The 14395-nt window shown below is 42.4% G+C and overlaps 1 protein-coding gene across 4 annotated transcripts in view; it reads left to right on the top strand.

The window, feature by feature from the left end:
- The window catches only part of SH2D4B (SH2 domain containing 4B), a 107622-nt gene that overhangs the window by 22212 nt on the left and 71015 nt on the right, over nt 1-14395 (top strand). For all 4 annotated transcript variants that reach the window (XM_030940290.1, XM_030940292.1, XM_030940289.1 and 1 more), the window contains exons 2-3: nt 9502-9664; nt 10779-10926. In XM_030940290.1, coding sequence (XP_030796150.1) covers nt 9502-9664; nt 10779-10926 — 311 coding nt within the window. The remainder of the gene's footprint in view (nt 1-9501; nt 9665-10778; nt 10927-14395) is intronic.

Raw genomic sequence — 14395 nt, 5'->3', positions numbered from 1 at the left:
GTCCTTTTGACTTAGGCATTGTCTTGGCAATGCGGGCTCTTTTTTGGTTCCATATGAACTTTAAAGCAGTTTTTTCCAATTCTGTGAAGAAAGTCATTGGTAGCTTGATGGGGATGGCATTGAATCTATAAATAACCTTGGGCAGTATGGCCATTTTCACGATATTGATTCTTCCTATCCATGAGCATGGTATATTCTTCCATTTGTTTGTGTCCTCTTTGATTTCACTGAGCAGTGGTTTGTAGTTCTCCTTGAAGAGGTCCTTTACATCCCTTGTAAGTTGGATTCCTAGGTATTTTATTCTCTTTGAAGCAATTGTGAATGGAAGTTCATTCATGATTTGGCTCTCTGTTTGTCTGTTACTGGTGTATAAGAATGCTTGTGATTTTTGCACATTAATTTTGTATCCTGAGACTTTGCTGAAGTTGCTTATCAGCTTAAGGAGATTTGGGGCTGAGATGATGGGGTTTTCTAGATATACAATCATGTCATCTGCAAACAGGGACAATTTGACTTCTTCTTTTCCTAACTGAATACCCTTGATTTCTTTCTCTTGCCTGATTGCCCTGGCCAGAACTTCCAACACTATGTTGAATAGGAGTGGTGAGAGAGGGCATCCCTGTCTTGTGCCAGTTTTCAAAGGGAATTTTTCCAGTTTTTGCCCATTCAGTATGATATTAGCTGTGGGTTTGTCATAAATAGCTCTTATTATTTTGAGGTACGTTCCATCAATACCGAATTTATTGAGCGTTTTTAGCATGAAGGGCTGTTGAATTTTGTCAAAAGGCTTTTCTGCATCTATTGAGATAATCATGTGGTTCTTGTCTTTGGTTCTGTTTATATGCTGGATTACGTTTATTGATTTGCGAATGTTGAACCAGCCTTGCATCCCAGGGATGAAGCCCACTTGATCATGGTGGATAAGCTTTTTGATATGCTGCTGAATCCGGTTTGCCAGTATTTTATTGAGGATTTTTGCATCGATGTTCATCAGGGATATTGGTCTAAAATTCTCTTTTTTTGTTGTGTCTCTGCCAGGCTTTGGTATCAGGATGATGTTGGCCTCATAAAATGAGTTAGGGAGGATTCCCTCTTTTTCTATTGATTGGAATAGTTTCAGAAGGAATCGTACCAGCTCCTCCTTGTACCTCTGGTAGAATTCAGCTGTGAATCCATCTGGTCCTGGACTTTTTTTGGTGGGTAGGCTATTAATTGTTGCCTCAATTTCAGAGCCTGCTATTGGTCTATTCAGGGATTCAACTTCTTCCTGGTTTAGTCTTGGGAGAGTGTAAGTGTCCAGGAAATTATCCATTTCTTCTAGATTTTCTAGTTGATTTGCGTAGAGGTGTTTATAGTATTCTCTGATGGTAGTTTGTATTTCTGTGGGGTCGGTGGTGATATCCCCTTTATCATTTTTTATTGTGTCTGTTTGATTCCTCTCTCTTTTCTTCTTTATTAGTCTTACTAGCGGTCTGTCAATTTTGTTGATCTTTTCAAAAAACCAACTCCTGGATTCATTGATTTTTTGGAGGGTTTTTTGTGTCTCTATCTCCTTCAGTTCTGCTCTGATCTTAGTTATTTCTTGCCTTCTGCTAGCTTTTGAATGTGCTTGCTCTTGCCTCTCTAGTTCTTTTAATTGTGATGTTAGAGTGTCCATTTTAGATCTTTCCTGCTTTCTCTTGTGGGCATTTAGTGCTATAAATTTCCCTCTACATACTGCTTTAAATGTGTCCCAGAGATTCTGGTATGTTGTATCTTTGTTCTTATTGGTTTCAAAGAACATCTTTATTTCTGCTTTCATTTCGTTATGTACCCAGTAGTCATTCAGGAGCAGGTTGTTCAGTTTCCATGTAGTTGAGCGGTTTTGATTGAGTTTCTTAGTCCTGAGTTCTAGTTTGATTGCACTGTGGTCTGAGAGACAGTTTGTTATAATTTCTGTTCTTTTACATTTGCTAAGGAGTGCTTTACTTCCAATTATGTGGTCAATTTTGGAATAAGTGCGATGTGGTGCTGAGAAGAATGTATATTCTGTTGATTTGGGGTGGAGAGTTCTATAGATGTCTATTAGGTCTGCTTGGTGCAGAGATGGGTTCAATTCCTGGATATCCTTGTTAACTTTCTGTCTCGTTGATCTGTCTAATGTTGACAGTGGAGTGTTGAAGTCTCCCATTATTATTGTATGGGAGTCTGAGTGTCTTTGTAAGTCTCTAAGGACTTGCTTTATGAATCTGGGTGCTCCTGTATTGGGTGCATATATATTTAGGATAGTTAGCTCTTCCTGTTGAATTGATCTCTTTACCATTATGTAATGGCCTTCTTTGTCTCTTTTGATCTTTGATGGTTTAAAGTCTGTTTTATCAGAGACTAGGATTGCAACCCCTGCTTTTTTTTGTTTTCCGTTTGCTTGGTAGATCTTCCTCCATCCCTTTATTTTGAGCCTATGTATGTCTCTGCATGTGAGATGGGTCTCCTGAATACAGCAGACTGATGGGTCTTGACTCTTTATCCAGTTTGCCAGTCTGTGTCTTTTACTTGGAGCATTTATTCCATTTACATTTAAGGTTAATATTGTTATGTGTGAACTTGATCCTGCCATTATGATATTAACTGGTTATTTTCCTCGTTAGTTGATGCAGTTTCTTCCTTGCCTCAATGGTCTTTACATTTTGGCATGTTTTTGCAATGGCTGGTACCGGTTGTTCCTTTCCATGTTTAGGGCTTCCTTCAGGGTCTCTTGTAAGGCAGGCCTGGTGGTGACAAAATCTCTAAGCATTTCCTTTTCTGTAAAGGATTTTATTTCTCTTTCCCTTATGAAACTTAGTTTGGCTGGATATGAAATTCTGGGTTTAAAATTCTTTTCTTTAAGAACGTTGAATATTGGCCCCCACTCTCTTCTGGCTTGTAGAGTTTCTGCTGAGAGATCTGCTCTTAGTCTGATGGGCTTCCCTTTGTGGGTAACCCGACCTTTCTCTCTGGCTGCCCTTACGATTTTTTCCTTCATTTCAACTTTGGTGAATCTGGCAATTATGTGTCTTGGAGTTGCTCTTCTGGAGGAGTATCTTTGTGGCGTTCTCTGTATTTCCTGAATTTGCATGTTGGCCTGCCCTACTAGGTTGGGGAAGTTCTCCTGGATTATATCCTGAAGAGTGTTTTCCAACTTGGTTCCATTTTCCCCCTCACTTTCAGGCACCCCAGTCAGACGTAGATTTGGTCTTTTTACATAATCCCATACTTCTTGCCGGCTTTGTTCATTTCTTTTTCTTCTTTTTTCTTTTGGTTTCTCTTCTCACTTCATTTCATTCATTTGATCCTCAATCGCTGATACTCTTTCTTCCAGTTGATCGAGTCGGTTACTGAAGTTGTGCATTTGTCACGTATTTCTCGTGTCATGGTTTTCATCTCTGTCATTTCGTTTATGACCTTCTCTGCATTAATTAGTCTAGCTGTCAATTCTTCCACTCTTTTTTCAAGATTTTTAGTTTCTTTGTGCTGGGTACGTAATTCCTCCTTTAGCTCTGAGAAGTTTGATGGACTGAAGCCTTCTTCTCTCATCTCGTCAAAGTCATTCTCTGACCAGCTTCGATCCGTTGCTGGCAATGGGCTGCGCTCCTTTGCAGGGGGAGATGCGCTCTTATTTTTTGAATTTCCAGCTTTTCTGCCCTGCTTTTTCCCCATCTTTGTGGTTTTATCTGTCTCTGGTCTTTGATGATGGTGACGTACTGATGGGGTTTTAGCTGCACTTGCAAGTTTCCTTTCTTCTTGCTTCCTGAAATTGTTTCTACACCTGGCTTGGGATACTGCACTCACAGTTTGTTCTCCTGCCTCACAGGCCTCTCTCTCCAGATCTCCTTTGGGTCTTCCTCCTCTTTAAGTATTGGGGTGTCTCTGCTGGGACAATGTCCTTGGGCATCTTCTGTTTTCTACCACTTCTCACTCTCTAGCTGATCCCATCCATTTCCTTGGCTTTAAATATCATCTGTACACTGATGACTCAAAAAGTTTATTTCTTAGTCTCATCCTTTCCCCTGAATCCTATTTTATTCAACTGCCTGTTGAATGTCTAATAAGCATGTCAAACTTAATTTGGCCAAAACAGGATATTGATATCTCCAGCCTCTTTTTCCCATGTTCTCCATTTCAGTAACATAACCATTAATTTTGTGTCTTAAACCAAAAACATTCGTTCTGTTGTTAAAAAGAAAACTTCAGCTGAATTAAATTAAAGGAATTTAATTGAGGAATGAATGATTTGCCAATTTGGCAGCACTCAGAATCACAGCAAATATAGAGAGACTCCAGGGATGTCTCGTGGTCAGACCAAATTTATAGACAAAAAAAGGGAAATTGGAAGTGAGGTGCAGAAACAGGTGGATTGGTCACAGGTTGGCGTTTGCCTTATTTGAGCACAGTTTGAACACTCAGCAGTCTATGAGTGGCTGAAGTATGGGTGCTGCGATTGGCCATGACTCCCCTGTTGTTACAAGCTCATACTCTTAAGTTAGGGTTTCAATCTTGTATACCTATTAAGTTAGGTTATGGTTCGTCCACAAGGACTCAAATAGAGAGCAACAGAGTCCTTCTCAGACCATTTTTAGTTCGCTTTCACACTATCTAACTATATTTTTGTACCCATTAACCAGCCCCACTACCCTTCCCAGCCTCTGGTAACCATCATTCTATCCTCTATCTCCATGAAGAACTTTATTTCTTTTCCTTTTTTTTTTTTTTTTTTCTTTTAAAGAGACATGTTCTTGCCCTCTTACCCAGGCTGGAGTGAGTGCAGTGGTGCAATTACAGCTCACTGCAGTCTCCAGCTCCTGGGCTCAAGGCATCTTCCTGCTTCACCCTCCCTATTAGCTGGGACTAGAGGCATGCACTACCACGCCCAACTGAAGAACTTTATTTCTTAAAGTTCCTTATTTTTCTCAGATGACAAGAAATCTGGAGATGAGATGTGCTGCAATGGGTAATATTAGTTTAGCTGCTCGATAAGATCCCCAAGTATCCCTTCCCTTCTATCTTTTGCCTCCCCATCCTTAGCATGTTGCTTTTATCCTCAGGGATACTTGGTGATCTTGCAAAAGTTTTCCAGGGGCTCCAGGAACCGTTGCTTCATTACTGGCAGAAAGAAGAAGGTGGGGTAAAAGAGTGAAGAGTGGGCCAGGCGCGGTGGCTCATGCCTGTAATCCTAGCACTTTGGGAGGCCGAGGTGGGTGGATCATGATGTCAAGAGATCAAGACCATCCTGGCTAACACGGTGAAACCCTGTGTCTACTAAAAATACAAAAAAATTAGCCCAGCCTGGTAGTGGCGCCTGTAGTCGCAGCTGCTCGGGAGGCTGAGGCAGGAGAATGGTGTGAACCCGGGAAGCAGAGCTTGCAGTAAGCCAAGATCATGCCACTGTACTCCAGCCTGGGCGACAGAGCCAGACTCCGTCTCAAAAAAAAAAAAAACAAAAACAAACAAACAAAAAAAAAGAGTGAAGAGTGAAGAGGTTTCTCCTAAGACTTATCCATTTGTTTGGAGAAGAAGAACCCTTCACTGGAACATCTGCCTATATCTTCTTTGTCAGAAATGGGGACATCTTGTCACTCATAGATGAATCACTTGCCAATGAGAATAATATTACCTGATGGGATTAGATCAAAAAAATATATATATTTTTTGAGATGGAGTCTCACTCTATCGTCCAGGCCGGAGTGCAGTGGCATGATCTTGGCTCACTGCAACCTCTGCCTCCTAGGTTGAAGCGATTCTCCCATCTCAGCCTCCCAAGTAGCTGGGATTACAGGCATGCACCACCATGCCCAGCTAATTTTTGTAGTTTTAGTAGAGATGGGGTTTCATCATATTGGCCAAGCTGGTCTCGAACTCCTGACCTCAGGTGATCTGCCCACTTTAGCCTCCCAAAGTGCTGGGTTTACAGACGTGAGCCACTGTGCCCTGCCAGATCAATTGTTATTTGTCCTTTGAGGCTGGGGTCAAAACTCACCTTTCCTAAAAGAGCGGGGGATCTCTGCTGCTCCCTGAACCACTTGGGGTTCTGTGGTGAGGCAAGCGTGGAGGGTGGGTAGTTAATTGGCAGTATCTGCTGTAATAGCTACTCATTTTTTGTTGCTTTACCTTTTCCCCTTGCTTAGCAGGATTGGTAATCCTCTTATCATTTGTTTTTACCCACTATTAATTTGAAAGTTTTATAATTCTAAGTAGTGATTACCTCTCTGTTTCTATCAGTCACAATTAAATCGCTGTTTCTTTACTACCATATTGCTTGTAACATACTTAAAAATAGCAATGTACTCCTATATATATCTGGAGAATTACTGCTGCCATGCGCATATAGAAAAACCTGAAATTTCAGTAGATTAATGTGATGAGGGTTTATTATTTAACTATTTCACGGTTTGATGTGGGTTGGGTATTTCTTCTGTGTGACTTGCTTTCAAACATTGGCTCATGGATCAGGCTGCTTTTTTCCTTGAAATTCCACCATTTATTTCCAGCTGGGTGGACAAGAGTGAGAATATGGAAAAGGCACACCAGCTGCTAACTGTCTTAGCCTGAAAATGGCACAACAAATCCCTTCCCTGACATTCCGTAGACTAGAATTCAATCATGTGGCCCGACAGAACTGAAGGGAAGCTGAGGAATGTAGTCAGTCATCTGTGGGCTGAGGAAGAGACATGGGGTGGTGGACATTGCATTGTCACTGTCCTAAATTGTCATTCTGGCCATCCACACATTTCATTCTTCTCCTGCATCTAAAATACACTCACCACTTCTTACAGGGGACGCCTTCAGGTCCCAGCGAGTCACTGCAGTCCAGCTCAAAGTTCACTGTCTTTGGGGTTCTGCACTCGTCTCCATCAGGTCTGAATGTGCTGAGGAGACATCATTTAAACACCTGTCACCCCTAAGGCACTGTACACAGTGCTGGAGCAGGGTCAGAATACCCACTAAGGAAATGCCACCTGGAGAAGTGGAGAACGTGAAAGTCACAGTCTCCAGTCTATAGCATTTCTGAAGTCCTACAGGTCAGGACCATGAAGTTTCCCTGCCTTGCAGTGAAGATAACTCCTTGAGTGAACATTGACTCCAGCTTGGATGAGGCTTTTTGTCTATAATTCCCCTTGGCCTCCTCTGAAGTGAGTGTTGAGGATCACACCCTCTAGACCAGTGAAGCCTTTGAAACTTGCCTGCTGGTCATCAGACTTGGATGCCCAAGGGCCATTTAAGACATGACCAACCAAAGATTTTTTAATCCAGGCTCAAAAACTTAGGTGGCTTCTGTTTGCTTCCATGTCCCAGTAATGGCATCTAAAATTCTTTTCTAGACATATTTCTCAACTTGACGTTCTTCCTTTGCGCCTTCACCTTTGTGCCTCTCAGTTTCACCTGGAGGACATCTTCCTTGAAGCTTTTTCTAAAAATAAGTGTGAGAGATCACACTTTTTTGTTTTTTTTTTTTTGAGACAGAGTCTCGCTCTGTCACCCAGGCTGGAGTGCAGTGGTGCAATGAGAGATCACATTCTTAATGTGGCTGTGTCAGTCTGGTTTCTCTGAGGAGTAGAGACAGGATGGGATTAATCATGCAAGGTTTTATTAAGGGAAATGTCTGGGAGAGAAAAAGGGCAGGGAGCTGGAGGAGGCTGAAGGAGTCATTGCAAGCTTGACCTTGAGCGAAGGAGAGGGCAAGGGAGAGTGGGTGGAGGTGTTATAGGCAGTTGTGCAGTCCAGGGAAAGCGGTCTTTCGGCAAGGAGATGGGTGTCTCTTGGGAATGAGCCTGGCATCTTCAATAAAAGGCTGAGCAGCCTCTGGGAAGCAGGGCCTTGGGCAAACACAAGGGCACAGGAGTTGCGGGGCTTGGTCAGTGATGCTCCCTGTGGTTGAAGGTGGATGGAGAACATCCTCGTGGTCACCACAAGAACTTCACAGAGCCTGACCTGCAGGTACTGTGTGCCCTTCATCACTTTATTCACTTTAGAATTTTCCTGTGCTCTGTCATGCAAAACCTTTAAAAATCCCATCTCTTGCAATGTGGGTCCTGCTATATGATGAGATGCTTTTTCCAATCCTACAACATCTCAAATTTCTGTATTTGCTCTATTCCCTTTTCATTTCAGCTTGCAAAGCACTCAGTTCTTTCTTGAATTCGTTTCTTTCTCTTAACATCTTGCCAAACACAGTCACTAGCAACCAACACTTATTCCTCATGTTCTATTTTTCAACCTCCTCCCTTAGAATGAAAAGTTCAGAAAGCATGGCGTCTGCCTTTTAAGTTACAGTGTCTAGCTTTTTAACTGAATGTTTTGCTGCTGCATAACATGGATCTCTAGCCTGTTAAATATCGCTCACCACCCAACTGCTAAGGCAGTAACACAGTTTATATTTCTGTTTCAGCAGCACCCTGCTTCTGGGATATATTTTCGTTTTAGTCCTGTAATCAGTGGAATCTGCTGCAATAGGCAAACTGAGAAATCTCAGTGGCTGAATTTAACACATGCTTATTTCTTGCTAGTGTTACAGTCTCTTGTGGGCCAGGGAGACTCAGGGCCCCAGGCTGCGTCATCTCACTCCACCACCTGATTCCTTGTTTCTAGCCAGTGGACATGAAGGAGAGAGTGCAGAGCGGGCCCACTATCTCCTAACTGCCTTGGCCAGGGAGTGACACAAGTTTCTTCCTTCAGAGAGTGCTGCAATGTCCCTTGATGTTCTTGTAGCAAAGTCCAAAGCTTGTACTGCTCACAACACACAGCCAATAAGTTGAGAGACAAGGTGTGGGGCAAGGAAAGCAACTTTATTTCGGAGACCCAGCAAACCGAGAAGATGGCAACTAGTGTCCTAAAGAACCTCCTAAGCTAATATGAATTTTGGGTTTCTTTTATGTTAAGGGAAGGGGGAAGAGGTGGGGGGTTGAGATGGAAGGGTGAGTAATGACTATGGGCATCTGGGTGGCAGCAGTAAACTTCTTTGTCCTTAATCAGGTCACAATGCTCTTATAAATTTTTAACATGACATTGTTACTTGTGTGTACACTCTCTTTGTCTCCTGAGGGCTTCGTTTTGGGGAGGGGCTATTATCATCCATGCTTTAAACTATACACTAAATTCCTCCCATTGTTAGCTCGGCCTATGTGCGGAGGTAAGCAAAAGCAGTTAACCTAAAAGATATCACTGCCGGGGCTGGGAGGTTAGGAGTAAATTGGAGCTAGTCATCCTCGGCCTCCTTTTCACTGTACATTCTCTCTGCTGGAAATAGAAAGAGAGCTCAGTCTTGGACGCCCACCCCTGCAGGCTGGTGTGGCTGTTGCATTTCTCTCTAGAGGAATAGGGAGTGGGAGATGGTTGTGGACCTGCCAGCAGGCCAGTGTCTCACTGGCATTCTTTTTGTAGATGACAGTGTTCTGTAGCATGATGTGATGGTTGTGTACCACTTGGCAGCTTAGGTCATTCCTTACTGATTGGAAATCAAACCTGTTTCTTCTTCCTTCTATTGTGAAGCAGCGAGTGACAAGCACATCCAATGGCTCCTAGGGGCAGATGGCGAGGTCTGGGTCTGGATCATGGGAGAAGGCCCTGGTGACAAGCCCTACGAAGCGATCTCTGAGGAGCTGATTGCAGAGAGGGCGCGGCTGCAGGCACAGAGGGAAGCTGAGGAGCTCTGGTGAGAGGTGCTATGGGGTGTTGGGTGGGGCCTGGGCATGGAAGCTATGCTTAGCCCCATACACGGCTAATTCTTGTATTTTAGTAGAGACAGAGTTTCATCATGTTGGCCAGGCTGGTCTCAAACTCCTGACCTCAGGTGATCCACCTGCCTTGGCCTCCCAAAGTGCTGGGATTACAGGCGTGAGCCACCACGCCTGGCCTTAATGATGGTATTTTAATTGAGAAATTCTAAAATCATGTAAACAACACTGAAAACTATACAAAATAAAGAACAATTCACACCCACCCCCCCAAGGTAACCACAGTGAATGTTTAGTTAATACATGCTTTGTAAATTGTTCTATTCACACCTTGACAAATTGAATTATAGATCCAAAATGCAACTTAAGATTACTATATGGTACAGGTATTTATTATATGATATAAGAAACCTAACTAATTGGTCTTATTGATGGACATTTGGATTGTTTACCATTTTTTATATTATAAAAGTCCTCTGACAAGCATCTTTTACATGCATCTTTGTTTTATTTACTTATAAATTTATTATTTATTTATCATTTTGTTTTGTTTTTTTGAGACAGGGTCTCACTTTGTTTCCCAGGCTGGAGTGCAGTGTCATGATCAAGGCTCACTGCAACCTTGATCTCCTGGGCTCAAGTGATCCTCCCTCCTCAGCCTCTTGAGTATCTGGGACACAGGTGCATGCCACCAGACATGGCTAATTTTTAAAATTTTTAGTAGAGATGGTGTCTCACTATGTTGCCCAGGCTGGGCTTGAACTGGCTTCAAGTGATCCTCCTGCCACTGCCTCCCAAAATGTTGGGATTACAGGCACGCACTACCATGCCTGACGTACATGCATCCTTGTACACTTGAGTGAGTGTAGAAAATCTAGGAAATGGGGTTTCTAGCATAGTTTTCCTGGCTTCCAGAACAATTGTGCTGATTTACACTCCCATGGTTGAGACTGCCTGTTTCTCCCCGTCTTTGCCAACATTGAATTCTGATAGACCAAGGAAAAATTGCTCATTGTTTTCATTTCAAGTTCTATTGTCATGTGGTCCTTCAGTTTTTCACACAAGCTCATACCTGTGGTGCTCTCTTGGTAGGAGACAGAAGGAGGCAGAGATCACCAAGAAGTTCCGGGATGCTCTGGCCAACGAGAAAGCCCGGATCTTGGCGGAGAAGTGGAAAGTGGAGATGGAAGACCGCAAGGCGGCCAAAGTCTTGGAGGAACGCATCCAGGAGGAATTCAAGGTGGGCCAGCGCATAGGGCCCCTGTGTGTGGCCAACTGGATTAGCCCCGAGATCACTGGGACTGGCCTCTGGTTTGGATCAATCCTTGGCCATTGGTTGGTACTGGGTATTTTATGAGAATAGAAATCTGTCATGTCTGAGCAGGAAGGACCTTGACACACCATTTGGACCAATCCACTTCTTATTTTACAGATGAGGAAACTGAGGGTCAGACAGAAGAGATTTGGCCAAGTTCACAGGTAGTAGTGGTTACGGATAGAGTCAGGATCAGAACTGGGGACTTTTGCATCCCAAGCCACTGGTCCAGAAATGAGGCCTTGTTCGTAATATTCAGGTAATAACAACACTCTTCTGGAAATATTTATGAGGATTCAAGGAGATGATATAGTCACATTTTGTGGTCTAGGATAAGGAGTTATTGGTCTATTGACAGGTGCTGGTTAGAGCAAATAGTAGGTTTTCTGGTAACATTGAGTTTTTTTGTTTTTTTTGAGACGGAGTCTCGTTCTGTCACCCAGGCTGGAGTGCAGTGGCCCGATCTCCACTCGCAGCACTGCAAGCTCTGCCTACCAGGTTCACGCCATTCTCCCACCTCAGCCTCCCCAGTAGCTGGGACTACAGGCGCCCGCCATCACACCCAGCTAATTTTTTGTATTTTTAGTAGAGACGGGGTTTCACCGTGTTAGCCAGGATGGTCTCGATCTCCTGACCTCATGATCCACCCACCTCAGCCTCCCAAAGTGCTTGATTACAGGTGTGAGCCACCACGCCCCGGTCAACATTGAGTTTTTTAATGGAGGTCTATAGTCATCCTAGGGACATGACCTTATACTGCTAGAAGCCATGGCCAGAGTTTGATGGAGTTGTTACCTGTGTGCAAAGAGTCATGCAGTTGTCAATATACTCATTGCATTTTCCCATTTAAAAAATTTTAAAACTTTGTTTTGCCCCCATACTAATTAGATAGTGAGGACATTGGCCTTTTCTTTCTTTCTTCTTTTTTTTTTTTGAGACGGAGTCTTGCTTTGTTGCCCAGGCTGGAGTGCAATGGCACAATCTTGGCTCACTGCAACCTCTGCCTCCCGGTTTCAAGTGATTATTCTGCCTCAGCCTCCCGAGTAACTGGGAGCACAGGCGTGTGCCACCACGCCCAGCTAATTTTTGTATTTTTAGTAGAGACGGGATTTCACCAGGTTGGCCAGGCTGTTCTCAAACTCCTGACCTTGTGATCTGCCTGCCTCAGCCTCCCAAAGTGCTGGGATTACAGGCATGAGCCACCATGCCTGGCCAACGTTGGCCTTTTCAAATCATGTATGTTGCAAATATTTTCATCAGTGTGTTTTTTTCTTAAATTTGGTTTCATTATTTTCAGATGTACATAGGATTAAACTTTTAATTGGCTAAATCTATCAGTCTAGTTTTTTTTTTCATTATTTGCTTCATGCTTAGAAGGATCTGTGACATCACAAGCTTTTAAAAATCTACATTGTTTATATATCTTTCCTGATTTTATTTCTCTCCAACTAGTTTTCCTTCACTTTGGAGGGTGTTGTAATAGAGGGCTCTTACTTTATTTTCTTCCAAATGGTGAGCCAGTAGTTCCCATATTATTTATTATGTAATCTGTCTTTTCCCTTCTCATTTGACTTGCTGCCTTGATTGGATTCTTACTTTTTACTTACTTGTGGGCCTTTTTGTGGATTTTTCTTCTCTGATTTATTATTCCTGAGCCAGACTTAATTGTTTAATTATTGTAGCTTTAAAATAAATTTTAACATCTGTTAAGGTAAGAACCCTACCATTACTCTTCATTTCCAAAATGTCCTTGGCTAATCTCACCCATTTTTTTTTTTCTGCCAGGGAAACTTGAATTATTTTGTCATTATCTCCCACCCTCTTAACAACAAAGACCTCGGTGACTTTCATTAGAATTGCATCAATTTATAGCTGTCTTTGTGAAAAATGGACATTTTTACACTACTGAATCATTGAATCTTCTTGTTCAGAAGTATGATATGTTATTCAAAGCTTCTTTTTGTCTTTGCTAATTTTTAAAAACACCTTTAAAGGTGCTGACCATCTAATCCCAAACTTTTTCAGTAACTTTTATCTATATACCTATATGCTTCTACTTTTTGGACCTTGGTAAAATTTATTTTCTTTAAATGCTATTTTTCTTTGAGATGGGGTCTCACTCTGTTGCCCAGGCTGGAGTGCAGTGGCACAATCTCAGCTCACTGTAACCCCTGTCTGGGCTCAAGTGATCCTCTCACCTCAGTCTCCCAAGTAGCTGGAACTGCAGGCATGCACCACCATCACACTCAACTATTTTTTGTATTTTTTGTAGAGACAGGATTTCACCATGTTGCCCAGCTGGTCTTGAACTCCTGAGCTCAAGCCAACCACCTACCTTGGCCTCCCAAAGTGCTGGGATTATAGGTGTGAGCCACCATGCCTAGCTACACATTTCTTTTTTAGTTAAACTTTAGGTTTGATATTCGTTGTTGCTATTGTGAATGAGATTGTACCCATTATTTTTAAACCGATTGCACTTGCTAGTTATATATTTGGATCCACAGCCTGTGGTTGAGACCCTCAGTGAACCTGAGAGTCTGGCCAGATGGCCCTAGTGATCCACCATGAGTGTTATTATTCTCTTTGTTTTATTTTCCCATGAGTTGTAAATTTTTTAGCAGATTTTCCTGAGTTTTTATTATTAATTAATTAATTAATTTGTTTGAGATGGAGTTTCTCTCTTGTCGCCCAGGCTAGAGTACAGTGGTGCAATCTTGGCTTGCTGCAACCTCCACCTCCCAGGTTCAAGTGATTCTCCTGCCTCAGCCTCTCAAGTAGCTGGGATTGCAGGCACCCACCACCACGCCCAGTTAATTTTTGTATCTTTTGTAGAGATGGGCTTTCACCATGTTGGTCAGGCTGGTCTCGAACTCCAGACCCCAAGTGATCCACCTACCTTGGCCTCCCAAAGTGCTGGGATTACAGGCATGAGCCACCGAGCCTGGCCTCTTGTGAGTTTTTTAAATGGAGTATAATGTGGAAAACAGTATTTGGAAACAGTATTTACCCTCCACACATTTTATTTTTTTAAAATTTCAAACATGAAGAAAAGTTGAAAGAAAAAATAAAATGAATACTCACATATTCTCCGTTTAAATTCACCAATATTAACATTTTAACACATTTGCCTTCTCTCTCGGGCAAGTGTGGTAAAATGTTAATAATTAGTGAATTTAAATGGAGAATATTTATATACTCACACTCATATACACTTTGTTGTTGCTATTGTTTTACTAAACAATTTTAATGGAAGTCATGGATGATGATACTCTAACCCAGGGGTTGGCAAACTATTTTCTGTAAAGGCCCAGATAGTAAATATTTTAGGCTTTGGGAGCCAGCTGTCTCTGTCACACAACTACTCAACTCTGCTGTTGTAGCACAATAGCAGCTA

The sequence above is a fragment of the Rhinopithecus roxellana genome, chromosome 11, assembly GCF_007565055.1.
Source record: "Rhinopithecus roxellana isolate Shanxi Qingling chromosome 11, ASM756505v1, whole genome shotgun sequence".
NCBI classification, from domain to species: Eukaryota; Metazoa; Chordata; class Mammalia; order Primates; family Cercopithecidae; genus Rhinopithecus; species Rhinopithecus roxellana.
Note: the sequence above shows the minus strand (reverse complement) of the source record. Positions and strands in the feature narration are given on the sequence as shown.